The 26,933-nt window shown below is 45.6% G+C and overlaps 2 protein-coding genes across 2 annotated transcripts; both read right to left on the reverse strand.

Annotated features, from left to right (window-relative positions):
• Positions 1–3,808: 3,808 nt before the first annotated feature.
• LOC135916382 (piggyBac transposable element-derived protein 4-like) lies at positions 3,809–4,546 on the reverse strand. The gene has a single exon (XM_065449741.1). It carries the CDS (start codon positions 4,544–4,546, stop codon positions 3,809–3,811), a length of 738 nt encoding a protein of 245 aa, XP_065305813.1.
• A 9,188-nt stretch (positions 4,547–13,734) lies between these two features.
• LOC135916405 (leukocyte elastase inhibitor-like) lies at positions 13,735–21,483 on the reverse strand. Its single transcript, XM_065449754.1, has 2 exons — positions 21,041–21,483; positions 13,735–14,506 (listed from the first exon to the last, which is right to left on the reverse strand). Exons 1-2 carry the CDS (start codon positions 21,399–21,401, stop codon positions 14,217–14,219), a joined length of 651 nt encoding a protein of 216 aa, XP_065305826.1. The 5' UTR covers positions 21,402–21,483; the 3' UTR covers positions 13,735–14,216.
• Positions 21,484–26,933: the final 5,450 nt, after the last annotated feature.

Raw genomic sequence — 26,933 nt, forward strand, 5'->3', positions numbered from 1 at the left:
GTGGTAAAAGCCCGAGGTAGGTTAACTCGCGAAATTATAGAAGCGGAATTGATTGATAGGCTTGGCGATAACTGTGTGTCCAAACCATCCATTTCCCTTTCCCACAAAGAGATATCGTACCTGCGCAATAGTGTGTAAAGGTATTTTGTAAACAGCGAATGTATGATGTACGCGAAAAAGTTGTATATATGTATGGGTCCCTTGCTCGAAATAAAGATTTTTGCAAGTTAGCGCCTGTGTGTGTCACGTCTCACCTTCGTCCTTGTCTTTTTAACGCGCTATAAGCCTCACGAGGCATTTGTACACCGGCGAAGAAATAAATCGTTATGAACTTGGGCGGTCATGAATCTAGTCTAACGTTGCAGTTTTTACGTAGCGAAAATGGCTACGAAAGTGGGGCGGTCCCGGAGATAGGCGCTTCAAAGCGCCAGCTGTAGCGACAGCACCAGGAAGTGGCACGCGCGCACACGCGCCGCGTGCCACTGACTGGACTGGACTGGACAGCCTCGCTCAGTTACGGGGACGTCGACCGACAACTTGAACTGGTGGACTGGGCGGAAAAGGCCAAGCAGGCCCAGGGCCTTACTTGAGCCATAACACTCAGCCACGTCCCTCTTTACCCTTCCCCCTTTCAATAAAGTTTATCACCACCACCACCAGAGCTTACTGGCTTTCGAATGAGAGGAGTATGCGCGCGCTCGTGGCCTGTTGGTTAGAGTACCGGGCTCGACGGCCGACGTTCGACTCCACCCCATCGGGGACACATAATTTTCTATTAATGAAAGCGAGGCGAAAGAAGAACCTATCTGCCGCAAAGTGACAGGAATGAGGTTGGAACGCATCGCGAAACATGTTTGGAATGTCTTCATATGCGAGTCCTAATTATTGTATACTGGACTCAACTGCTACACAACAAAAGAACAGCTAGAAAAATCAACACAAATTACCCAATAAATTTTTTATTGAGAGCACTCAACGGTAATATTGTTGTGCAAGCATTGAGTGAACTCAATTGCTTTTGAAAATTTGTTGAAGTCCGCTGTTGCAACAATATCCCAACAATATATCAATCGTTAATCAACACTCATTTTTGTGCGGGTATACGCTTTGTGCTGTCTCTTACGAGCGATTCTACATTCGTCGTTCCACCACGGGACACGCCGTCTGCATGCCGAGCCACTTCCTTCAGATATGCATTTAGATGGGGCATCTCCCAGTTGAAAAACACAACAGGAAATTTTCACAGTCTGTCGTATTTTGGGACGTTGTTTCTGTAGTTATGTTGCCTGTAGTTTTGTTGTCTGTAGTTCTGTTGTTTGTAGTGTGACGTCCTGTAGTAGAAAGTTCTGTAGTTCTTGATCAATATTTAATTAAAAATTGCCATAGACCTCCTTAAGGATATGTAAATTTGTTAGTACAAAAAAGAAAAATGTAAAAGTAAAAAACAATTTAAAAGAAAACGTCTCCGCCTAGGATTCGAACTTGCGACCTCACGATTTCGAGCCCGGCATCTTACACTGCACCACCCGTGCCTTTTTTTTCCCTTCATTTCCAGCTTGGCTACAAGCTTCAAAAGAGTTTGTGATCCTAGACCACACTCGTTTTATATGTGTCAAAGTGTCAAGCATTGACACCACAGCTTCATCACAGTCTTTCGTCTTGTACACGTCACGTACATTCACAACCATTTCCACAAATTATTCATACACAGATCGGCCTTTAACATCACAAAGTCTATATGCTAACAGACTACGCCAGATTGCGTGCATTCCAAGTAAAAAGATGACATCCATCTGTTCAAAATCGTGTTCAGGTGGTAAAAAACGAATGCCATGTGGATTGAGGGGTAGGTCTATCTTTAACGTTCTCTGTAACATATCCCAAAAGAATATGGCATTATTACAATCAATTAAAACATGTTCGATCATTTCAGCTGTGTTGCACAGAAAGCATCTGCTTCCCCATGCCACATAAATTCCTCTTTCCTCCAAACACGTTTTCACAGGCAAGGTTCCCATGAGAAGCTTGAAGAAGAATGTTTTACCGTTTGCCGGTATCCACATATTTTTAACCCTTTTAAGTACGTCTTGCCCAGGCCCTTCTTGAAACATTAACCGATACAATGGAACAGGGAACACACTTTCAATGAGATCCTTCATAAGATGCTTTCTTTTTACATTGGAGAGGTACTCAAGAGAGAATCGCGCCCTAAGGAAACGATAGGACGTTACAACTTCACGCAAGAACCTTGAAATTGTGTAATGAGGGCCAATGGCTGAAGAAACAAAAAAATCAGGCATAGAAACTGCTAACAAAGTTTGAAAAAAACTGCACAAAAACGGGTCTCTTTCGTCCCTTAACAATATAAAACGTGATACAACTTGCTGAAGAAACAAGTGGCACACCGACAGACCACCTTTCTTTACTCGACGAAATAAATTTGTCCTTGATGTTCGCTCCCATGTAGAACACCAGATAAACGTGGCGAAGATTCGGTGAAATTTTTGAATGTGCTTACGTGTACAATACAGTGCCTGCAGAAGATACATAATTTTCGCAGCGAGAAAAACATTACAAATAGTGGCACGTGCAAAAATCGAGAATTCGCGGCCACCCCATGCATCGGCCATCGCACGCATTTCATCCGTTTTTTCGCGCCAGAGTGACTCGCTTTCACGATACCCATCCAAAGGCACCCCTAGGTAAGAGCTAGGTGTCGTGAGTCACCGGATATATTCAAAAACACCGGGCGTGGCACTCCAGTGGCCATGCCAGAGACCAATGCACTTTTGCTTATTGATTTCACTACCGCTTTTCTCGCAAAACCTTTCAGTAATTCTTAATAATGCGCTAAGACTCTCCCTATCTTCAGCAAATAGGGCAACGTCATCCACATAAGCAAGAACACGTACTTCACTGGACTGTATCTTAAAACCCCTGATTTCTGTACTATTAACTATTTTTCTACAGAGCGGCTCCAAAAATAAAGCGAAAAGTAAAGGACTTAACGGACAACCCCGTCGAACAGAAGAGAGTACTTGTATGCGTTGTGAGAGTTCACCACTAACAATTAAACTGGTACCACCCCTGCCATGCTTTTCGAGTGTACATTTTGGCCATGTCAATAGTACGACGTTCTGATGCGCTGATGTTTACATTTGCATTTTAAGAGCCAAGATCCGCTATCACTCCACCGCGTCAAGTGCCGCATCTCTAGAAGAGCAAGAGTGTTCGTACCATCGACAGGTACATCGTGGAGTGCTAGAACATCGATTTTGATGTACGATATTCATATTAAATAAGAAATTCAGAAATAGACATCGTTGACTTTTAGGGTTATTACTGCTAGTTTCGACAGTTGTCTCTCATTCTTTACACTTTTGAGCGCGCATATAATTCGTGTGTTCAATGCAAAATAGCTACATAAACATTCGTGGATGAGAGTTCGTTCTGACAGCATACTGGCTTCTCACGGCAGCACTGTACCAGATTAATGAGACCCGAGCGAGACAGCTTTTCACGTAATTTTGTGAAACAACCCAAACCTTCTTTTCCGGTTCGCATAAGCTTGTGAAATATTCCTGGGAAATTAACCCTTTGTAAGGCAAGGTATAGTTTTTTCAAGAACTAAGAAAAATGTTGTGTTATCTGACTAAATGAAGCCAACAGAAATAGTTTGCACGAAATTTCAAGCCATAAGAACAAGTAGTTTATTCAGAAAAAGTGGGACAGATGTGTCCCACTGACACTCAATGAAATTTCAGAAAGTGGGACGTATTTGTCCCATCGCCTCTCAAGGGCTTTCAGTTCACTTTCGACCAGCATGAAAAGGCCCAAAACATGTTGCGCAAAGTGGCACATTGCATGCAGAGCACAAAAAATTGGTGCGGGCTTCTTTCTTGGCACTGGAGCACCAGCGACATCTCCTCCTTTTCGCGACTTTCTGAGGGTGGTGTCCATCTCCCAGAAATCGGACTTCGTCCTGAACTCCTACCATTTTTTGGCCATTTTTGTTGCCTTTTTTGTTGGCTTTATGAGGCCGATTGTTAGAGCCTTTGAAGGTTTGGCCGTTTATCAGCTGGCGACCGAGGACAAGCCGGAACCACAGGTAGCTCATTTGATTGTCTTCTTTCATTTGGAGGAAAGCATTCACTACTGCTGCATCCAGCAGAAAGTAGAAAATTCGGTACCAGGACTTTTTAGATCTTCTGTCTGCCGGATACGCATTTCTCCTCTGGTCAAACCTGTCGACTCCACCCATCCAGGTGTTGTAGTCTGAGATGGCCTTTGGGCATTGGACAGACACGGACGAGCCATTGGCAAGCTTTCGAACAACGTCCGCAGTGTCGTTCAGGTGATGAAAGTTGGAAAGTGCGTGGACGTTTTTCGTATCCTTCCACTGGTAAGCCGTGATGCTTCCTTTTGTCCGCCATATATAGTCACCCTTCTGCAGCTTGTTATCATGTCTGATTTCTTCAGGGAGATTCTTGCGATTTGTTCGAATGGTCCCCACTGCCAGAATTTCCTTTTCTTTCAAGGCCTCCATTAGCCGTGTGGATGTAAAAAAGTTATCAAAATATAGTTGTGTACCAGGCTCCACACCATCAAGCAGGGAGAGCACAACATGTTCTCTAAGACCCATGCTGGCTGGGCGGTCAGCAGCTTTCCCTTCATAAACCTGAAAATCAATAAGGTATCCTGTCTGGGAGTCAGCGTGGCACCAAACCTTATATCCCCGTTTTATTGGCTTCATAGGGAGGTACTGCGTCAACGAAGACCGTCCTTTGAAGCGCACCTTGCTCTCATCAATGGATTGATGGCTTGACGGAGTGTATTGCCTTTTGAAGCTGGCATTCAGCGCTTGTATGAGAGGGCGTACTCTCGACAGTCTGTCGTACCCGTCTTCCCCTTTCTTTTTTTCTTTGCTTAGGTCGTTGATATGTAAACAGTTCATAATGTTTTGGAAACGGCGGAAAGACATGACCCTTGATATTTCGGGACAATTGAAGAAACTGTCGCTGCTCCAGTACAGATACATTTGATGCCTGGGATTCGTGCTCATCAGCAGCAGTATGCCGAAATATGCGCAAAGTTCATCAATTGTCAGCTCTTTCCAGTGCTTGCGGTTTTTCTGCTTTGCAAACCGGTTTGTCTCTGTTACTAGTGTATGCATGACACTGTCGTGAAAATATAGAGCAAAAGCTTCACACGGCCTCGTCGGTGATTTTGATGAGAACTGTGGGTCCTAAATTTTCGGGTCGCGGACGGCGTGCTCCGGTTCGCTGCTACCCCAGACTCCAGGCTCCTCTTCGACTTCTTCTTCAGCAGAAACTGCAGGCGCTTTCGGTCGTTTCCTTGTCTTTCTCGTGTAAGTAGCCTTGCGCTTTTTAGGTCTGCTTGTTGAAGCTGCTGCTACATCGTCGCCGCTTTCGTCATCAGAGTCTGGCGGAGTGAGCTCTGGTACGAAGTCGACGTCTGTATCCCCATCCGAGTCACTCGACGTGGGGTCGTCCGGAAGGCTAAAATATAGCTCAAGCGCTTCTGCTGCCGTCAGAAATCGATTATCTGCATTTCAAGAACAAACAAAATATAAAAGTTTGAGTAACGTATTCCTCAACACATCGTCCCCGAAAATCGGGAAGTTAGTCCTAGCATAACTCATGCTGTTTTCTAAGGGTGGTCCTATTTATACAAGATTTTCAGGCTAAATATTGCTTGTATTCCTCAAAAAACGCGATTCATACAAGCTAGTGGGCTTTGTTTTGAAGCAGAGAAACGGAAATGCTCACCTGACATCTCGAATTATTCTTGTTTGGAGACACAACAAGAAAAAAATTCCTTCGCCTTCCCGAACGGAGACACAATTTTCCAAACCACGGACGCCTAGTACCACTTGTCAGAAAGCAGCAAAACTACTTTCAAAAGTAATTACAGTATTCGCAGATAGATGGCAGCACAGTAAAAAATGGGATGCATGCTTCCCAATGCCTTTGAAGAGCCCTTTTCGGCGGCGTAAAAAGTGGGATGTATATGTCCCATTGCCCTATAAAGGGTTAACAAATGTGTCAGTGTAACAGCACATGTAAGTCCACAGGCCTGTGTGCCACATCTTACCAAAAAAAACGGATACGCAGCCATTCCCGCAGATGGTATGATTTTGATCAGCGGCCGATATTGAGGAGGCCGGTAGGGCGTTGCTGGTGCCGCGTCGTCACGGCACAATTATAGCTATTCGCCACGTCCACTTTAATACCGGTGTCGGCGCCATCAGCATTGCCGGCATCAGAGAAGCGCGATTGAATACAGCGCAAGAGAAAAGTACAGTGTACACCACCGATGCGAAACTTACATACAATTTTAAAAGGCCGCAACGGAAAGCGCTTCTGTTGCGACTTCGGAACTCTTGGCCGTCGCGACCGAATGTTTCTGCTGCGACGTCAGAATTGGTGTCGTAACGTCGGAGTCGCTGTCAGGATATAAAGCTGTTGTTCCAAATTCAGAACTCTTGTTGTCGCGACAGAACGTTTCTGTTGCGACTTCATAACTATCGGCCTTCGCGACAGAATGCTTCTGTTGCGACATCGAAATTTCTGTCGTAACGTCAGAAATGTCAAGAACTTCTGTCGTGCAACAGAATTTCTGTAGTTGCGACAGGAATTCCTATTGTCTTTTTCAACTGGGCACTACAGAAGCTTGTCGCATCGCACAATTTCAGTGCACTTCTGTTGTCATCATTGGGTACATGTTGCGACGATAGGTTTCCGTTGTGGAACAGTTCTCTGTAGTACAACAGAAGTTTGTCCATTACTTCAGGAACACTTCTGTTATGACAACTGGGGGCCTGTTGCAATGATAGGTTTCTGTCGTACAAAAACATTTTTCTGTAGTACAACAGAAGTTGGTCGCATTACTTCAGGAACACTTCTGTTGAGACAATTGGGGGCCTGTTGCCACAATAGGTTTCTGTAGTATTTCAACAGCTCTCTGCAGCACTACAGACATTTTTCGGGTTACTTCAGGAACATTTCTGTTGGGACAACAGGGTGCCTATAGTGATGACAAAGTTTTCTGTAGTACTACAAAAATCTGTTGTAGAGCTTCACCTTTCTGATGTAACAACAGACATACGACAGACTGTACTTCTGTAGTAGCAACAACAAATGTCTGTTGTACATCAGAAAAGTCTGTCGCTCCATCAGGAATATGTAGTTACTACAGAGAAATCCTGTTGTACAACAGAAATTTCTGTAGTACTGAACACAACCTCTGTTGTCATTTTCAACTGGGCTATTATGAATGCTGTAAGATACTCCACAGTAGCATCAATTTCTAAGGAACACATGTCAGCCCATGAGAGGCTAGTGAGAGGTCGAAATTTCTCCCAGTCGGCTGTATCTATCTTCCACCTAGGAGCTTGTGGAGGATATTCGTTTTCTTTAGATGTTCTTAGCAGTATGGGGAAGTGGTCGCTCCCGTAACGACTGTTCGTAACTTCCCATTCGAGTTCGGGCAGTTTAGGCGGGGAACTATACTAAGATCTACTGAAGAAAAAGTTCTATTTGCAAGACAGTAATATGTGGCTTCCTTCTTAATTCAGCAAGCACGCGCCTGAAGAAAAAAGGAACTGTTCAACAAAATGACTTCGCGCATCTATACGAGAGTCGCCCCACAGGAAGCTGTGGGCATTGAAATCGCCAAGAACAACGTAAAGTTCTGACAATTCATCTATAAACGACTGAAATTAATGTTTGTGTAATTTGTAGTGTGGGGGCACTTAAAGCGAGCAAATGGTGACGAGTTTATTTAGGAGAACAACTCGAACTGCCACTGCTTCAAGGATCATTCGTAGCTGTAAACGCTGACACGAAATGCTTTTATGAATAAAAATGGCAACACCGCCTGGTCATGCGACAGCGTATTCGCGATTTTTGCGAAATGTTACATACGGTCGGAGAAATTTTGTGTGTTGTGGTTTTATGTGTGTTTCCTGTAGACACAGCACTTTTGTATTGTGTTTCTGGACGAGTTCCTGCACATCATCAAGGTTCCTAAGAAGACCGTTGACGTTCCATTGAATTATTTGTGTATCCATATTGGAAGTAAATAGGTGCTGTGTGTACGGAAACGGAAGTTATGCGTTCGATTACAGAGCTCTTTCGAGGCCCTGAAATCGGGGTTTTGCCCTCCCTGAAGCGTTCCAGGGAGCATCGCCACTCCTTAGGCGTTTGGTGCGCCTTGATGACAGGTGTAGTGTCCATTGCCTCTAGTGAGGCTCTGGACACATGCTCTTTGGTTCATGCACTTGATCCAAAGGTAATTATTGGGTGTTTCGTCTAAATCTCTTTGCCATCTCGCCTCATCTTAATTCTTTTGACATCTATCACATTTTGCTCACTAAATCCCTCCAAGAGTTCCGCTTCAGTCAGCTCAAGCATTTCATCATCCGACACAACACCACGGGTGGTGTTCATTGTACGGTGCGGGGTTACTCTTATGTGAGTATCCCCAAATGACACTAGTTTCCATCGTTTGTCATATTGCTTCTGATCGCGTAGCTCCAAGAGGAGGTCACCGCTTTCCATCGTCGACACCCTGTAACCAGCAGCAAAAACATCAGTCATGGACTTTGAAACAAGGAACGGTGATATGGTTCGCAGTGCTTTGTTTGACTTTTCAGAGTGAATAACGTGAAATCGAGGGAAGTTCTGGATTTGGCGTCCGAAAACTGGAATAAATCTTCGGTGCACCCTCGTTTCTGAGGGCGATCAGGAAATTTGGGGAAAGAAGTTTCCATGTAAATACGTAAAAATTCGGCAACAGCGCCGACCGTCCACCACGGAGCCTAACGAGGGGACGCGGCAAAGCTTGTGCACAAGCCTGCACGACGCCAGCTACGCTGTCGCTATAACCAAATATGGTGTACCCAAGGTAGGATATCCACACAAGGTTTAACCCTTGCCGCCGTGGAGAAAGCAAGTACATGGAGGAGAGAAGACAGGAAAGGCCAGAAAGTGATAGATAAAGACGAAGATTTGAGGAGAGAGAGACAGGAAAGGGTGACTGCCGACTTCCCCCAGGTGGGTCAGCCTGGAGGTGCCGTCTACGTGAAGCAGAGGCCAAAGAGGTGTGTTGCCTCTGCCGGGGGGCCTTAAAGGTCCTAACACCCGGAATCGGCTCAACCCCCAGGAACCCCCTTTCCCAAGACACGGCTAAGCCGCGCACGGCTACACGCGGGAGGGTCCAACCCTCATGTGCTCGGGCACGTGGTGTCGCAACACACCAAATGCATGCTGACGCAGACGCCCCTGTGGGGCTTGGCCTCCTCGTCTACCGAGTTGGCATTATTTCTTGTGCAACAAAAGTACGTGCCATTTTCGAGTTTGCTCAACCGAAGACAACTAAAAAACTTCGCAGGTTCCTCCATCTTCGTTCATGTTTTCGTCGTTTGGTCCATAACTGGCCATAACTATCTTTGGTCCATAGCCGTTTTGACTGACCTTCTCCACTGTAGCCGCGATCTTTTGAAACGGTCACCAGCATGCGACAATGCATTCACCACACTCCGCCACCTGATTACGTCACCTCCTATCATGTGACATTTCGACGCACGCGCCCTACCTGAAATTGCCACAGACGCTAGCGGGGTTGGTCTCCAAGTTTTGTTTGCCCAACGTAAACCTGGATTTGAGCAGTACGTCGTTGCCAACGTCGGCTGTGCGCAGCCTAAAGCCTAAGCCAATTGTTCAGTAACGCAAACAGTCTCTAGTCATCAGATGGGACATAGGAAAGTTTCGCCATTACCTTTACGGGCGCCCATTCGACGTGGTTACAGACGATCATACGTTAAAGGGAAGCTGAAGCACTTTTCTAAAAAAAAAATGAGTTCTCTGTGGCATTCTACAGTTTTGAGTCCCCTGAACACGAATATCTGGTTCAAAAAGGGCGGAAACAAACGCAAGCGGCTGTTTCTTCAAGAAAACGCGCACCAGCGCCTCTAGGCATCGGGCGAACGCCGCTGTTGCCCGTGATTGATCAGGGCCGCTTGACGTCGTTGGCGGTAGTCGCCGGTCGGCGCCGCCGCATGTCTCCGTTTCAGAGCGTAGCACCATTCCTTTCTCTCTGGTAGCACGCGCTTCTGCTGTTCTGGCTTCATAGCTGAGTTGTAAGATGGAACGTTCTCGCTGTCTCCGACAGCTTGTATTTTCCCCGTACATGTTTGAACCCACAGCCGATACGGAAAACGATGGCGGCAACGGCGGCAACGACGATGTTGAGTGTGCCAACAGCGAGAGCGATGTGTGCACCTTCTCGCGCCCTAGGAATCTTAGCTTGAAACTCTTCAATGTATGCCTGTGTCACACTGGCTACTTCAAAATCTTCGACTGGTGATGGTAGTGGAACAGGTTCATCAGGGGCTCGGTTCTCAAGGAGCTCTGCTAGCATCTGAAAGAGTGCAAGGCATGGATGTCATGAATTTCAACATATCAGTATACATGACAGCAGTTGGATTACTTACAATAATTGAAATACTTTTTCAGCGATTTATGTGATGGATTAGTTGTCTAGTGATAGTAATGTGAAATATTTTGTGTGTAATTTCATGGCTAAAGTAATTTAGTAATTGCGGTAAATATGCACCAGTAAGCTGTGTACGGCGTCAGAACGTTGGTAATGTGGTGAGGTGTCAATGAGAAACATGGGGGGAGGGCATGAAAGTGTATGTTACCTTAAAGAAAGGTTGGCGTCCCTTTATACTTTGCTTTTTGCTTCTTGTATGCATGAAAACTTTTTGGAAGCAATCGTAAAGTAATACCATTACTTTTTAAGGCGGTAATTGGTAATGTAATTCAAATGAATGAGCGTAATAAGACAGTAATGAGTAATGTAATATAATTACTTTCAAATAATAATTTTCCCATGCGTGATGCATAGCTAGTTCCCTATGAGCAAGGCCAAGAAATTTTTTTTTTGCCAAGCAGCGATGCCTGTATTGGGCTAGACCACGTCGAACGCTGATAACTTTAATACCTCACAGCGTTACTTCATTATTTGAGCCCGCTCGCCTTGCCACGGGCGCGGCTGTGCCAACAGTCGCTTTTGCGGCATTTCGCTGCTGGTAGCAAGCTGTGAGTGCGAAATCTACGTTCGACACTAAGGTGATCATCTGGTAAAAAATTGCCCGTGTGCACAATAAAACCCTTACCTCACGCTTTCTCCTCTTGGCGAAGGCCGCTTTTGGAGTTGGCGAGGTGTTTCTCTTGTAGGAGAATTTAGACGGAACAACGCCGGCCTTCAGTCGCGCCGATTTAACTGGAATACCGATTGCCCGCATCGTTGTCAAGCTCCGATGATAGTCACTGTCGCGGAAATGGTCCGAGCACAGCACAGTTGATTTCGTCGGCATGAACTTATCTCTCCTCACCGCACGTAGCCACTGCGTTGCAAGCTTCTTTTCCTTCGGGAATTTGTGAAACACCACATGGTCTCGCCCGCCTGTGTTCGCGCAGCCGAATGCTGCACAGAACGAGGGCATGTTGGGCGCCCTTGGCTGTAGGCACTCACGCAGCATAGAAGGAAAGAACAGTTTACGAAAATCGTAAAACAAACGTGAGCGGTGGCGGCGGCGGCAGCAGATCTCTCATAGCGTCGTTCAGTAAAGCGCAGGACGGAAAGAGGCATGCCAGCACATGTCAGCACGCCGGTCCGCAGCTCGGTTGGCTCGGTCTCCGCCCATGACGTCGCTCTCGCCGGTTCTCTCCTCTGGCAACAACCTCACCCGGCGCTCCGGGAAGCGATGGGGGCGTGTCCGCGCGGGTGATTTAGAAAGCGATTTCCGCCCCTTATATTAAAAAAACGAAAAAAAAATTCGGAACCGTAAAATATTAGGTCTGTTCTGCCCAATCCCAGCAATTCATGGAAATTGATAACCGTTTGAGTTTCCCTTTAGGTTGGTGCCCCTTCTTGAAAGAGACCTCTGGTCGACTCAGCCTCTTGGCATTACAGCTCCAGGAGTACAACATTCGCGTCATTTAAATATCGGGACACAAATACTTTCATGCAGGCGCTCTCTACCGTTCCCCTCTTAAACCTCGTGTTGTGACCCAGCCTGTGTCCATCTACGACATGACCTTTTTGGACATTACCGACATGCTTATGGAGCAAGGAAAGGACGCCTGGCTTGCTTCACTTATCAATTGTTGATTCACACCACGTAGCGCCGCGTATCTGAATATACGCCATCAAGTACCCCACTTCATTCTTCTACATTCTGCTACAGCTACATCGTCCCAATTATATTGCACAGGACGCAAATATTTGGTCATTGGGTATTCCCAACCCCCTAGGACATATGCGCGTCTTCCATGCTGACCCACCGTGCGCACATGCAGCAATATACAAGACTTGCATCTGCCTTCATCTCCGCACAGTGGGGCGGGGGGGGGGGGGAAATCTACCGCTTTCTTCGCCGCTACGCCCGTTATTCTCCCATTTGCCAGCGCCGTATGACCACCGCTCCACTACAGCAGTTGCCTTGTCTTGCGCGCCCCTTTGAATGCGTCGGAATCGACTTCTACGGACCTGTTCCTATCACAAATGCAGGCAACCGCTGGATAATCGTTGCCATCAGTGGCATCATGCGATACGAGGACACTTCACAGCTGCCATTTGTATCGGCGAGTGACGTTGCCCTTTTCATTATAGAACACACCATTTTACCGCAAAGCGCACCATCTGAGGTATTTAGCTTCCAAAGACGTCTCTGTCTGTGACTTTGTCGAAGCGATTCTTAACCAGTGTTACGTTGTTCACCTAACCACCGCTGCCTGGAATCTCCGAACAAATGATCTGGCGGAATAATTAAATTGAACATTGGGCGACATGCTGACACCTCGCTTCTTAGCACTCTAACTGTGGCAGCGTTGCTCGCTTCGTGGCGTACGCCCATAATACCGCTGCGCAGACCACCACTGAATTGTCTTCGTACTTACTACTTCACGGGCGCGAGCCCTCGTGCATGCTAGGCACCATCCTTCCGTACAACCCTGATCTGAGAGTTGACGAGAGTCTCTCAAGCCGCTAAATACGCTGAAGAATGTCGCCAGATTGCCCGCCCCCTCACCAATGCTGATCAGCAACGCCAGAAACACCATGGCAATGTTTCGAAGTCTCCATTGTGTTACAAGCCCTAGTTACTTCTGTGGCTTCTAAGGCGTAGTAGGCTAGGTAGACTGGAAGTGCCTAAAGTTGGCAAGAATTATTCGCATTATTAATTTTAACGGAGGGCTAGCCGAGCACTTGGTAGCCAAGTGTGGCACGTGCGAGTGCGCGCCAGTTTCTAAGAAATGCATAATGGTCCACATATAAACGTGAAAGCGTAGGAGAGAAATCCTGGAGCCAATGATGACTGAAGGTTCGCAAGATCCGTGCCTTAGCGTGGTGTTAGTACATGTATTTCAGAATATTGCTACGGAACAGCCGCCACAGTGAGGCTGCACTGAGGAGGAAGAAGACGACGTGGGCCCCGCTTGATATAGCGTTGCCATTTTAGCCTTCCGTTAGCTTCCCTGTAAATAAATTGTATATAGTATTGGGCTCCAGCTACACGTAACAATTTATTAGCATTTAAATCTGGATGCAAATTCTGCAAATGCCGCGTCTCCCTCTCTCTCTCTTTCTCCCTCTCTCTTTACATATATTTTTTTCAATAACCATGTATACAGTGGTGGTGTTGGACTGAATAAATTTAGTTGGAAGATAGTGCTCATCCGTCTGCCATCGTCACTTGCTTTGATTTCACACTTCCGATGCCATTACGAAATAATTGTAGACTCAAATTTATATTTGCGACACAGTTGGTTTCTCTTATACAGAAAAAATAAAAGCACACTCGACGAGAAAACAAGCCGCAATGTGGGAGGCGAGCTGCGACTTGCGCATGTCGCGTGTGGTGCTCTAGCAATAGAGGTACGGCGCCTGCTTTGCGACCGTCCATTTTCTTAGATATTTGCGTCATATATTATTCTCATTGCCTGCGAGTGTTAGATGTGGCCACTGGCGGCCCTGGTCGCGAATATCGAACATCAAGAAATACTCAGGTGGCAAAAAATACGTGATCTTACGAGCAGGCAAAGTCCGTGCTGCGCAGTATTGCAGTGTGTGATTGTGATGGTTGCATTGTCCCCGTAACATTGCCTAAAAAGTGCTGCGAGAGCCTCTCACGTGGGAGTACACCTGCCATCATGCGGAGTGGAAGGCCCCGAAGCCTTGCCACCAGCTCCCACGCCGGGTGCCTGGTACGGAATGAGCAACGCAGTAGCCTTGATGTCAGGGCACTTGGCGAAGGGGAAGCGCCCCCTCTGGTGCACTATGATGACCGCAAAGGTGGTGCCGTCCGCCTCGCTGAAAGGCTCTCGGGTGGCCGAGCAGTCATCAAACGCGTAACGCCATGACCCCCGAAAATCCACGGCGCTCAGGAAGCAAACACGGGTCGACGGAGTGATGCAGCCTGGGCAGTGAGTTCCGCAATAACAAATGGGGCACCGTCAGTCAGTGCGTGTATTACACAGAAATATCCCGGTCTGCGTGGTTTAAAGAGAAAAGAGATTGTAGGAATATCATCGGCATCGGATAAATTTAGCGTGCAGTGGCATGTGATGAGCCATCGCTTCACTTCCGAATTCCGTCAGCAAAAATCTTCTGTATATCAGGGAATACGCTTCGAGACAAACGGAGATAAATAATGAAAAGCGCGTCAAGCATCCTAAGAAAGCTGTTGTGTTTACAATTGTAGGAATATCATCAGCAATCCAGAGGGCCGCTGTCAGTGGGAACACGTGAGCCGTGGCAACGCTCTGCGTTCAGCCCGACCACCGGTTTCAGGGATCAAGCCAAGCGCCTGACAGATTCGAGTTACTGTGGCATCTGGTCACCTCGGTCACGGAGGGCTTCACCAGGAGATATCAGCAGCAGATCAACAGTGAGGAGCGGTCCTACTAAAATAAAGAATGTTGATGTGACGCCATACATTAATTGCATGTTGCATAATCTGATATTTATAGGAGGAAAGTCGGAGGTGGACGGCGTTGTTTCGACACCTCAGCGTCTACAGAAGCTATACAAACAGGGTAACTCAGAATAACAAGACGAACGCGTGTTTTGCTCAATATCGCAAACATTTCGTAATCTGCGTTTATAACTTTGTCTATGACTTTCCGCTTTCGTTGAAAACAACTTATATTGCTCAAGCTGATAGATGCTTCAATGACAGCACTCATACAAAACAGCGTCAAAAAACGTGGCCAATGATGAAGACTGGACCAGCGCTGGTTCTACTCTTCCTTGTCCGTGCGTTCAAGCGCTGTTTAAAATTAATGATCAGTGGCAACTAGCTCGCGCCTAAACCCTTCTGAAACAATCAGAGGCTAAAGAAGCACGAATATAACGCCTATAAAGTAGTATACGCATATTTGGGCAATCATTGCCGACCTTCTGGCTGCAATTCCATGTTTGAAAGTCCACCTGTTTTGTATGAGGCTCAAAGTAGGATGACAATGGAAATTGTGGGGCCCTATGAAATCCCCAAATTAGAAGAAAGGTACGTAAGTAGGCCTTTAGGTGTCGCTGTCCGAAAAGAAAGAAATCCTGGCGCCGCAATATTCACATGGGGACGGATGACCAGCAAAGCTGTGTAGGCTGCATAAATTGGCGGCATGCATTATGAAATATCGTATTTTTTTCATACGGCACCACTCTACCCCGACACAAGCGCCGCCGCAGTCACAGCACCTCCAATGAATCCACCACAAGTGCTGCTGCAGCCGTACCGGAGCGTTAGACGCATTTGGCGTTATGACTGCTGAAGCCCAGGCCTCGTGCACAGGCGCCGTCGCAATACTCTTTCGCCCCATCATTATTTGTCAAATTGGAGTTAAATAAAGCGCACGAAGGCCAAGTTGCTACACTAAGTGCACTTCCTTATACATATATAGTGTTTTTCTTACAACGCCAAATTTGTGTAGTTCTATTTGGAGCCATGATATTAAACTGACTTTTTTTTGAAAATAGGCGGAGTGGTTTAAGTCTGCTTTACCTCCGCCGTGGTTCGGCCTGTTTTGCACATTCTCCGGGATCAGCCCCAGCACACAGGTCCACGCACCGTAATACGGACGTAATAAGGTATACTACCCGGCTAGTTATTGCTGATCAATGAACTTTGACATCGTGTACTCCACCAAATGATGGCCTGTTTTACCATCCTTTGTCCAAGTTCGCGCTGTCAAATATCAATACGGACGTAACCCTGCCAGGATAACCACTCCTGGGGACACATGCAGAGGATGCATACAGAGTCTAAGAGACACAAATTTCCTTGGTTTGCCGCTGTAACTAGCGATCTCTGTGTTTTAATGATGGCTTCGACACGTGTACCGTTCTTCGATATGCACAAGTGAACGTTGTTATTATCTCTTTTGTTTCATTTTCGCTCGTTCGGTATATATTTAACCTTTCTTACGAAGGTTTAATCTATAGTTGTAAGTAGCGCTGCCTTTGTGAACATCATTCTTTTTACGTCCTCGTTCAGTCGCACTTGCACATTCTATCATTATTTCTAACCACCTAGCCCGCCAACGTGTTTTACCATAAAATGATGCCATGTGACAAAAGGTGCAGGTCGCAAACGCTTATGTATTATTTCGAGCATTGTAAAGGTTTCTCCGAATGTGGCACCTTTCCTCAGCGACGTTATTGTGACCTTCTGACACAGAGTGAAATTTACTGACGTCGTGTGACAATAAGGCTTGGCATGATTGTGTTGCCTTGAAAAAAAAAATGTCTTTGCTCTTTCTGGCTGTGCTATCCTGTGCCGCCGAAGCAACTAGAAGAACGTATCATGACGTCATGATACGCACACATCCTGGTATCGAAGCGGAAACGTTGCAGAAATAAGTGTTACAATAAAGTATTTTTGGCGAGGCGATGGCACTTGCCAGTGCGTATAAGACGAAGCCCTTTAGGTGAACCCTGTCGGGTTTTCGTAACCGTGGCTGCAGCTGCTGTTTTGACGAATGGTTTAAACGCAGGACACCACTCAATCAGCAAAGCTGCTTACATGTAGCCCAATCTTTACTGTTCTCACTTTTGTCAGTTGCGGGATCTCTAGTCTACACAATAACGCCATGAAACAACAAGCAGGACTCTAATATATTCTGGACAACAAATATGCATTTTCAAGGACATACCGCCTTGAATGAAATGAAGCTTTGTAGTCCTACTTCCCGGATCTTTAGCCGGCTTCTCGAAAAGATTTGCACCTATCAAGGCGGACCAGTCCTGTAGATAGTTTTGTAGTTTACTGGGTGAACTCAGAGATGGTGCGGTGAAAAGCGTGCCACTACACGATTACATTAGCTAAGTCATTATTAACTCACTCAAAGTCGTTAAAAGGGCCCTGTACCTGACCGATTTATAAGCATGTATGTACAGGCGCGGCCAGTGCATGCGGGAACACGGGAGCTCGTAGCAGCCCTCCGCGAAGTTCCACCAAGTGCACCTCGCGAAGCCTTCGCGAACGACTGAACCTAGCAGACAACGCGCGCGAAATCGTTATCATGTTCCTCACAGGATCACAAGAGAGAATTATCGGAACAAGTTGTTACTATTGAGCATTGAACCACTTTTGAATGAATTGTTGGAAATGGTAGGATTGGCTTATTGCCTCTCGGCTGATAAATCGAGCAGATATTTTGTGCTGAAAAGTGCCGTCGCAAGTCTATAAAACCTTATACACTTGCCTACGCGGACTTTATGCGTCAAGGACAAAGGGGACAACACTTCAGTGAATGAGATCGAGGTATTTGAAACCAGCGAGTTAAAACTTCCCTATTCATTATTCAAAATATTTAAAAATTGGCCTTAAATCTGAACCCTTTCCTGACATCTGTGTTATTTTTCCGGCGTTCATCAAAACCTGATCACTGTTAACTAGATACAAGATACTTAAGCAGAGCAATACATGACCCATGCACATGCCATTTTTTAACACTTCCATCGCAGGTCGCGTAAGTCAACGTAAAAACTACGAAGTTCCAGCAATTTGTCGCAAACCAAACCGGAAGTTTTTTCAAATCAAACTGTTCTAAACTTGTCAGTGACGTCAGCGAAACATTTACATTTGATCAAGTCATTCGGTGGCACAGAATAGTACAGGAGTTCGAGGTCAATAGACACAGCAAAACGGTTATTGTCTTGCCAGTCATTGAAGAATTCCACCACTTCTTCAAACTTAGTTGGGTCGTCAATTGACAAGAGCTTTAAGCATATTTTTTAAACATCGCTACATGTTTTTGCTAGGTTGCGTTCTCTCACACTATAAGTCAGAACGGGCATTCCGGCTTTGCGTTTTTGCGGAAATAACAAGTGAAGCTATTATTCGTGCTCTTTTCGATAGGCCGAGATAAGTCATCTTGTTTGAAACTTTTGCAGAATTTCATTGCGTCATTTTTTTTATGCGAAGCATATTACGAGAGCTCAACCCAGCTCCTCAGGCGCGGCGGTGTCGCCTTGAATACCACGTGACACCGTGACGTCACGACAGAGTAGAAACGGGGCTCCAACTCGCGCCGTCGCTCGCGGCGTCGCTCAACTCTCGCAAGATGGGCTGGGTGGGAATCGAACCAGGGTCTCCGGAGTGTGAGACGGAGACGCTACCACTGAGCCACGAGTACGATGCTTCAAAGCGGTACAAAAGCGCCTCTAGTGAATGCGGTGTTGCCTTAGAAACGAGCTGTTTCTAAGGCTCAGGCGTGCGTCGCTTGCTCAGGCGCACATTTCGTTGCCGCGCCGAACGCTGCGTTGGGCGTCCATGGCGAAGCAGAGTAACGCATGAGTTGTTTCTTCGTCTAGCCGAACCAAATATAGCCAAGCAACAGCAGTTCACCAGGCTAAACAGTGGTTCAACAACTAAAATAAAGGCTAGTATGCTTCGCATCCTGGGCTTAACCTTACCTAAGCCACAGCCATTTGTACTTTTGTAAGTGCGATGTCTTTGTGAACATTGAAAGTTGAAAGAATGGCCACATGAGCCTTTTAATAATACATCAACCTGTTCGTCACCACGAAACCGCCTTGCTTACCAGCGGGGATACATAAGAGCGAATTGTCTTTTAGGATCTCAGCAGTCTTTCCCTGAACAGAATTTCGCCCCAAGCGGACGGGACCGACTTGGCACATCAACTCCCTCTGATATACGCCTTTTGGACTGTACGTCAAGTACATGCTTTGATACTTGTCGTACCGTCGCCGACAGCTCGAGAGCAGACTTCTTTGGCTGAATAGTGAACTTCGGCCCACATTTGACTACTTTCTCTCCCCCTGTGGCAGCATATTCTACCAGGCTTGACACAGGGAGTGTAGGAGAACCCTTCAGCATCAACGAGCCACGTGCACATCATCAGTGACATTGTACTACCGGACAGAGTACAGAAAGTACTCAAATGAGGGCCGAAGCTCGCGATTCTGCCAAAGTATTATCAACAAAAAAACCAAAAACGAAAACCAACATCTTGTGCCATTACTACATAAATCACATGTGGATAAGACTGATTTAAAAAGTTAAATTCATCCTGTGTTAGAGTGATGGATGGCTGACTTACGCATTCGTGTGCATGGTTATGGATGTGAAAAACTTCAGCTACCTGTGCCTCACAGCAATAGAGGTACTATGGAAAACCGTGTGCCACCACAAGCGTGATAGTGGCTAGATAGATGAGTTGGGTATGCCGTTTAAGGAAAAGTGGTGTTTTTTGAGGCTGGCACGAGAAGCACAAGTCGCTTCACGTGCGACGCAGCCGCAGGTAACATGTTCCAGCTCCTAGACATTTCGTTAAGGTTTCATATGTGGTGGAAGTAGGCACCCAGATCTGTTAAACCCCTTTCTAATGTGGCGTCTGTGTAGTTTAAGGTAGTGAAAAATGGCTTGATAATTTCGTGCTCTAATTCTCCTATGGGAAAGTCGTGTTCATTCTATGCAAGCTAGTTTTAATGCAAAGCTTGAGCGACTTAGTGCCGCTGGTTCTGTCTATAGTTTTTTGTCTGCTTCACAGCGTTTGCTAGAAAAGTGGAAAGTCGTCGGAACTGTTGGAATCACCTCATGGCACATATTGCAATTTACGAATTATAGTTGGTGATACTGCAACACATATGCACTTGAAATGAATCTCCAGTGTAGCACCAATTTCGCAATATTATTTAAAAAGTGTCGCAAGAAATGTATGGCCGTTTCAGTTACCTTTGTGTTTACGAAAGTTCATCTTTGGAAAAAAGTCAGTGGAACAGCAGACCTCTCACGGCGAGTATGACGGTGCATTTCTCCGAACTGGTGTCATTCTGGAAATACATTTAAAGGGGATACGCGTCGGATAGTCATCGACTACAATTCGTAACTTGCAATATGTGCCCTATATAAATTAATTAAGATCCTCATTAGAGAGCCATAAAATAAGTTTATTGTGTGCTTTGATTTTTGAAGAAAGCTATGTTCGCCTCTCTGAATGATAAATCTCGAGGAATAAAACTGCGTTATCTCTGACAGGTGATATTTAAAAAAAATGGGAAAACAAAAATAATCACCTAGTATATCGGACACGAGTTTGCAACAAAGCTTCAGTTGATAGATAGCGTTTGTCACCGTCTCTGCATTTTTGACTATGTCTAGTAGTTGCGCCGACGGATCATGAACATCGTAATCACTGATGGCTACAAAGTTTCTCAGCCATAAAAATGAAACGTTTTTGTAGCATCGCCTCACATGACTCCCACATCGAATTTATTGCGAACAAAACAGAAAAGCAGTGCCCCCAAAGGAAGTATTACATTGCATCTAATTTAATATGGCAACCCTGTGTGAAATTAAGTGGAGTTGGGCCAGCGGTTCAGCAGAAAAGGATCATCTACGTTCGGTGCCACCAATAAAGCAAAACGCACCACTCTCATGGTACTCTGATTCCTGACCCGGACACAATGAATGAAAATGGTTACGCACCCTTGGACATGACCTCTTCGTGCTCGAAGGCGCGCGTGTAGCGGCCCACGTACTGGTCTATCTCCTCGCTGCTCTGTTCGGCCGCGTGCACAAAGTCCCAGCTAAAGCGCTCCAGTCGCTCTCCCATCTCGTGTCCTCCCGGGGCCTGGGCCCCAACAGTGCGACCAACGCTGCAGTCGTGGTGCACGCTGTTCACGTAGCCCATGTCGAAGCGCAGTTGGGGCGCGCAACGCTGTGGATTGGGGATTCCACTGTCTCGCTCCGTGAAGTAGTGGGTAACCTGCGAATAATTTCGAACTTTGCGTTCATGTTCGTTTGCACTCAGGAAACAACAGCTTGCTACAAGGAAGAACCGTTTCATTGTAGGTCACGTTAACTTTAGCCTGACGTGCGTCACTAATAGAGCGATATATCTGGCTGCACGATATTTTAAGACGAAGTCTTTCGTAGCGCTTCGCCACCCTTTTTCCGTATCGGGTATGTTCTAGGCTCCCATCGCACTTTGATCCTGGAGATAGCGCAGCCTAAAAATGTGGGCCGATACATGCCCCTGGTAGCACTTGCCTATAAGAATTTCGCCATGATTGTGTGTCAGAGAAGGCAGAATCGAACATCCTTATACATTTTCCTCTTGCCGGACGGCGCGTAGATGCTCTTGATGCATTTTATTGCAATATCAGGTCTACGAACTCTCCACGCGATCTTTCGTCGTCATCGATTACTGCGCATAAAGACGTAGATTGTTCTTTTTGCTTTTACTAGGCTTTACGATGAACATTGCGCACATTAGCTATGTGCTTTTCTCTGCGTCGGAATTTTAGCGCCAAGTGGCGTCATATGTCTATCCGTGTTTGTGTTCGAATCGCACGGACTGGTGCACCAAAGCAGCAGTATTCTATGGTCACGGGCTGTTCACATCATTGCTTGCCCAGATCGGATTGCAACTCATCTATGCCGAACACTGCCAGCTTGTGCCACCATTTTCGCACACGTAGTAGACGTGGCAGTACCCGTCGGTGTGCGGTTTCTGAAGTGAAGCGCGGCGTCCTTTAAATAGCGCCAACATGCATCCGCGTGTCAGTTGTCAGAACGCCAGCCGAGAAGCTTCTGCGAAACGCTAATCGCACCTAAAGGTGGACGACCCGCATACGAGCCAGGATCACTCCGCATTGAAGACGCAGGAACAACGCGCTGCTGCGTGTGAGGCGCACGCTACAGCTCACGGCACAGCGCTGCGGAAACCGGAGGCCGACAATGCCGACAAAACCCTGTAGTTATCCGCGCAAAGCGGACGCACATCGTGCCCGTCATGAGCATGCCGCAGTACATAAACGCGAGGCCGACGCAAGGTGACGATGCCGACAAGACCCTGTCGTTCCGAGTCCGTGCTACTCGCGGTCGTCGCGTTCTTTCCGCCCATGCAAGTATGTGCACATCACTCCAGGCGTGTTTACTTAACCAGACTATGTTTACTGCAGGTAAAAACCGCCACTAAAGTTGCGAGCATTACTCCATGTAATGTTCTAAGATGTTGATATCGCGTTGATTGCTTCGTTCTTATGCGACATTGTGAATTCCTAATAAATTAATAACTCAAATTTTCTTGCAGCGGTATTTCAACAGACGACATCTAGCACAGAAGGCTCGTGCTTGCGCTTGGTGTGTTCTTCTTCTGTTACGTCCGTGTCTTTCCTGTTGCGCAATATTACTTCGGTAGAATTACCATCTTGCCCGGAATACTGCTCTCATTCAGGAGCCTGATACTGCGATCATTCTTCTATGGACGTTGTTCCCCCTATAATTACGTGCCTCATGATCGCATCGTGTTTGGGCAGGTTAAATTCCGAAAATATTTAAAATTGATGAACATACCACAATATCTCATAATATGTGCCCATCGCAAAGATAGTGGAGTAAAAACGTTCCTAGTCCGACGCTGCTCCTGCTCCCTTCAGGCAAGAAGCGCAACGATAAAGTGTGGTGGGTGGTGAGTCCACCCCTATCACACGCCCAAATCGCTCAGGAAGAATTGCTCCTTCATCGACTCGAGGTTGAATCGCCTTTCCTACTTTCACATAATGAACGTTGCATCGCTGTTATATCAACAGATACACATGACGCCTACAGCTAAGCTGGTGGTTGATTCCTATTCAAATGTAGGCCTATTTCACACATTTTCGAAAGTTTCTCGAATATAGCAGTGGGTTTAATTTGATATCACATTTCTAGGCATTGCTTGCATGCGTTGCCCACAATAAATGCAAACTGGATGTTGTCTGCAGCGACACAACTCAATATACGTTAAGCTGCAACTGAACTGGTGCATATCTTAGGGCTGCGGCGGACGCAGAGCACAGATTCCTTACTTCCGCTGTCTCAGCCTTGTTTAATACATAGTTTTTATTCAGATATATCGTGAGTTTGCAAATCTTGGAACCATCAAGATTCTGCAATATCTTAGGTAGGCTCATAAAGACGACAATAAAAAGTTAACTGTGAAAAAATTGCACCTGGAGGGTGCAACAATTTCAGAGTGATGCATGTGGCCATAGGGAATGCTAATATTCCAGCAAACGTTAGAAAGGAAAAAGAAGCTGATATAAAACACATTCTTGACCCGTATGATTAGCACCTAGTACGTTTGTGCATAGGAGGCTTTGCGATAATTTACTGCATACTGCGGACTCTAGGTCTAAGGAGGTTAGGCAACATAATCGTGCAGACAATACATCACCCTCTTCGCCAGCCTATTTATGTCCATTGCAGGACGAAGGCCTCTCCCTGCAATCTCCAGTTACCCCTGCCCTGCGCCATCCAATTCTTAATAGCGCCTGCGAATTTCTTAGTTTTATCACCGCATCTAGTCTTCTGCCGTGTTCGACTACGCTTCCCTTCGCTGGGCACCTATTCTTTAACCCCAATGGCTCACTGGTTATTTAACCTACGCAATACATGACCTGCCCAGTTCCATTTTCTTTCTCTTAATCTCCATTAGATTAGCGGCTTTACCCGTTCGCTCCCTCTCTGTCTCCTAACGTGATGCCTAGCACTCTTCGTTCCATCTCTCCTTACGCGGATCAAGCTTCTTTGTCAGTCTCCAAATTTCTGCCCCATATGTAAGCACCGGTAAGATTCACTGACTGCTCGCCTTCCTGTCGAATGGTAATGGTAAGCTTCTTGTCAGGAGCTGACAATGTCTGCCGTGTGCGCTACAACCCTTTTTTATTCTTCTGTGAATTTCCCTCTGATGATAAGGGTTCCCTGTGAGTAGTTAACCTAGGTAAACGTGCTCCTTCACAAATGCTTGAGGAGCTCAATAGAGAGAGTGTAAGAGTGGGGTTGAAGGTTAATGTGCAGAAGACAAAGATAATCATGAATAGCCGGGCAAGGGAACAATAGTTCAGGATCCCCATTGAGGCTCTAGAGAAAATACAAAATAAGCGAAAAGACATTGAGCAGTAAATTTTAGAAAATATTAGCGGTAAAGAACTCCAGCGAAATATTGCACATGGGGAAAAGATAAATTAAGCGTATCTCTTCATGGAAAATAAGCTGTTGGTTTATTATGACGGTGGTGTCGGGTATACGTCTGGTCATTAGATATGTCTGGTCGTCGGATACCAAAAGTTTGTTATTTATAATGTTCAGAACCTTTCTTTGCATTCATTCCATCCTATATAATGTTTAGTGTAACGGTCTAAAACGATACGTACATGTTTAAGTTTAGGTCTCATTAGACAGGTGGTATCCGTAAAGGTTAACATTAGCGAGAGCTCCTTTGAACTTATGCCTTAGAAAGTTACAATTGTTACATATATGAATGTTCCAAGACAAGTTGTTAGTCAGTGTCACTCCTCGGAATTAGTAAACGAAAACACCTTGTTAATCACCTTTTCGCAATGTTAGTGACACTAACGCTTATATTATCTGGAAATGTGCGGAATGAACTCCTTTGCACAATGTACTGTGTATTTGTAATACACAGTGTGTGTGTGCTGATGTGCGGTTGCTTGGACTGCCATACGATAACGGTTGCTACCCAGCCTACGAGATATTGATCTCGATCCACTGAATTCATTTATGAGTCGTGCTTTAAATAATTCAAGGGGCGCGTAGATATCCTTACGTGGATGAATGCGAAAGCACTGTGACTAACGCGCGATGCCTATGCTCTTTAAATAATCTCGATTGAACTTTGCCTTCATTAACAACAAAGGTTTGGGTTGAACTCCCAGCAAACGTCGTGGGTTCGAGTGTCTAAATAAACTCTACATTATTGAACTGTTCCTGAAATAAATACACCCTCATTAGCACCAATGCTAGTGCGTTTGACTCTCACCGATGGTTGAGGATTCGACTCAATTCGCAAATTTATTCATCAACAATGTCAGTTTTACATAGAAGTGTATACAAAATAGGTACTAGACAGGGAGCCCCAAAGTTAGAAACTGTCAGGTGGACTCGCAAACATGAACAAAATGGGGAAAACGAGATGTACATCAAGCAGTGGTTGTGGCAACTTCGGGGACATTTTGAAAAAGTCACTTGTAGTGAGAAAAACGAGAATATACAAAGGTATTTATCAAGACAAAAACTTCCGACAAATCTTCTCGAATAAGCAAGCAATGTCATTTATCAACGTAAAAAATTGGAGCAATATAATATGTAGTATTATTACTACGTCAAATATTACCATTGCAATCGCAAAGGTCAGTTCTTAGGATCAAGACCATTGTTGAATAAAACATTTATTAACTTCGTTTTTGATGCGTGCTCTGTGCATGCTTGTTTAATGGTATGTAGAACAGAATTCCACAGTTTGAGTCCTACAAATGTGGTAGTGAACTTACTTTAGTTAGGGCCCAATTTAGATAAAAGATTGTTATCGAGTTTAGAGAACCAAGTATTCTTAGTATTTGCAAAGACTTCATCGACAAAGCCCTCTACATGTGCAGTGTTACGAAATAACTTATGTCACAATTGATAACATTGAATGAGCTGATGAAGAGGCTGGATGTTTAACTGCAATGAAGTGGCGTTGTATTGGATATGAAATGGCTGAAAGTCGCGAGACGAAGCGCCTCATTTTGCAGGCGTCGAAGTTGACTGAGGTGTGTGTGAAGTATGTGTTGGCCCAGGATGATACGCAAGAGACAAATGACGGTGAATGCGTGCGTGATAAAGGGAACGGATAATGTGCGGCTCAAAATATTAGCGTGCTTCGATTATGCCGCGTATTTCAAAAGAAAGCTTTACGGACAAGCGATTGCACATGAAGATTGAATTTCAGGTCCCTGTCTGAAACAACGCCAACAAACTTTGTGCTATCAGATATTGATGGTAAGTTGTTGACAAGACTCGGATATACCCAGTGTTTCGGTGAACACACAATTTAAAAAAAAGAAGTGCCTATGAGAGATAGCGCAATGAGGGTCCTTGAGCTGGTGTATCTTAAGATGCAGGCATTACGTGCACAAAAAGATTAAATGCAAAGTCGAATATTAACAACATTCATTAAACACTTTTTAACTAATTACTGTATGGCATATATTGAAATTTAGTAGTTCTTGCTCGGCAGTTCGCAAAGCGGATCCACTTGGAACGAATTCTCGGGATTAACTAGGGTGGTTGCTTGGGCTAGTTGGTAATTCATGATAAAAAATCACGTACAGTGCGAAGGACGAAGACTGCGAGAGACAGTGACTTGCTGTTGGATCACTCCTTGCAACTGTCTTTCATTTTCTGTGCATGCCCGCTTTTGCATAATACACACGATGTGGCAGCGCAATAAAATATTGCTGGAAGCCAGCGCTGTGTATGTTGTCTCTCGTAGTCTTTGTCCTTCGTGCTGTACGTATTTTTTTTCTCAGGATGACATCTCTTTCGAGATACT

This window comes from Dermacentor albipictus, unplaced genomic scaffold (genome assembly GCF_038994185.2).
Source record: "Dermacentor albipictus isolate Rhodes 1998 colony unplaced genomic scaffold, USDA_Dalb.pri_finalv2 scaffold_15, whole genome shotgun sequence".
Lineage (NCBI taxonomy): Eukaryota > Metazoa > Arthropoda > Arachnida > Ixodida > Ixodidae > Dermacentor > Dermacentor albipictus.

Coding starts and splice junctions, on each gene's coding strand:
- LOC135916382 (XM_065449741.1), bottom strand. CDS start 4,546: ATGGAGGCCTTGAAAGAAAAGGAAATTCTGGCAGTGGGGACCATTCGA.
- LOC135916405 (XM_065449754.1), bottom strand. CDS start 21,401: ATGAAACGGTTCTTCCTTGTAGCAAGCTGTTGTTTCCTGAGTGCAAAC. Junction 14,507..21,040: donor CGAAGAGGTCATGTCCAAGG/GTGCGTAACCAT, acceptor CTCACTGCCCAG/GCTGCATCACTCCGTCGACC.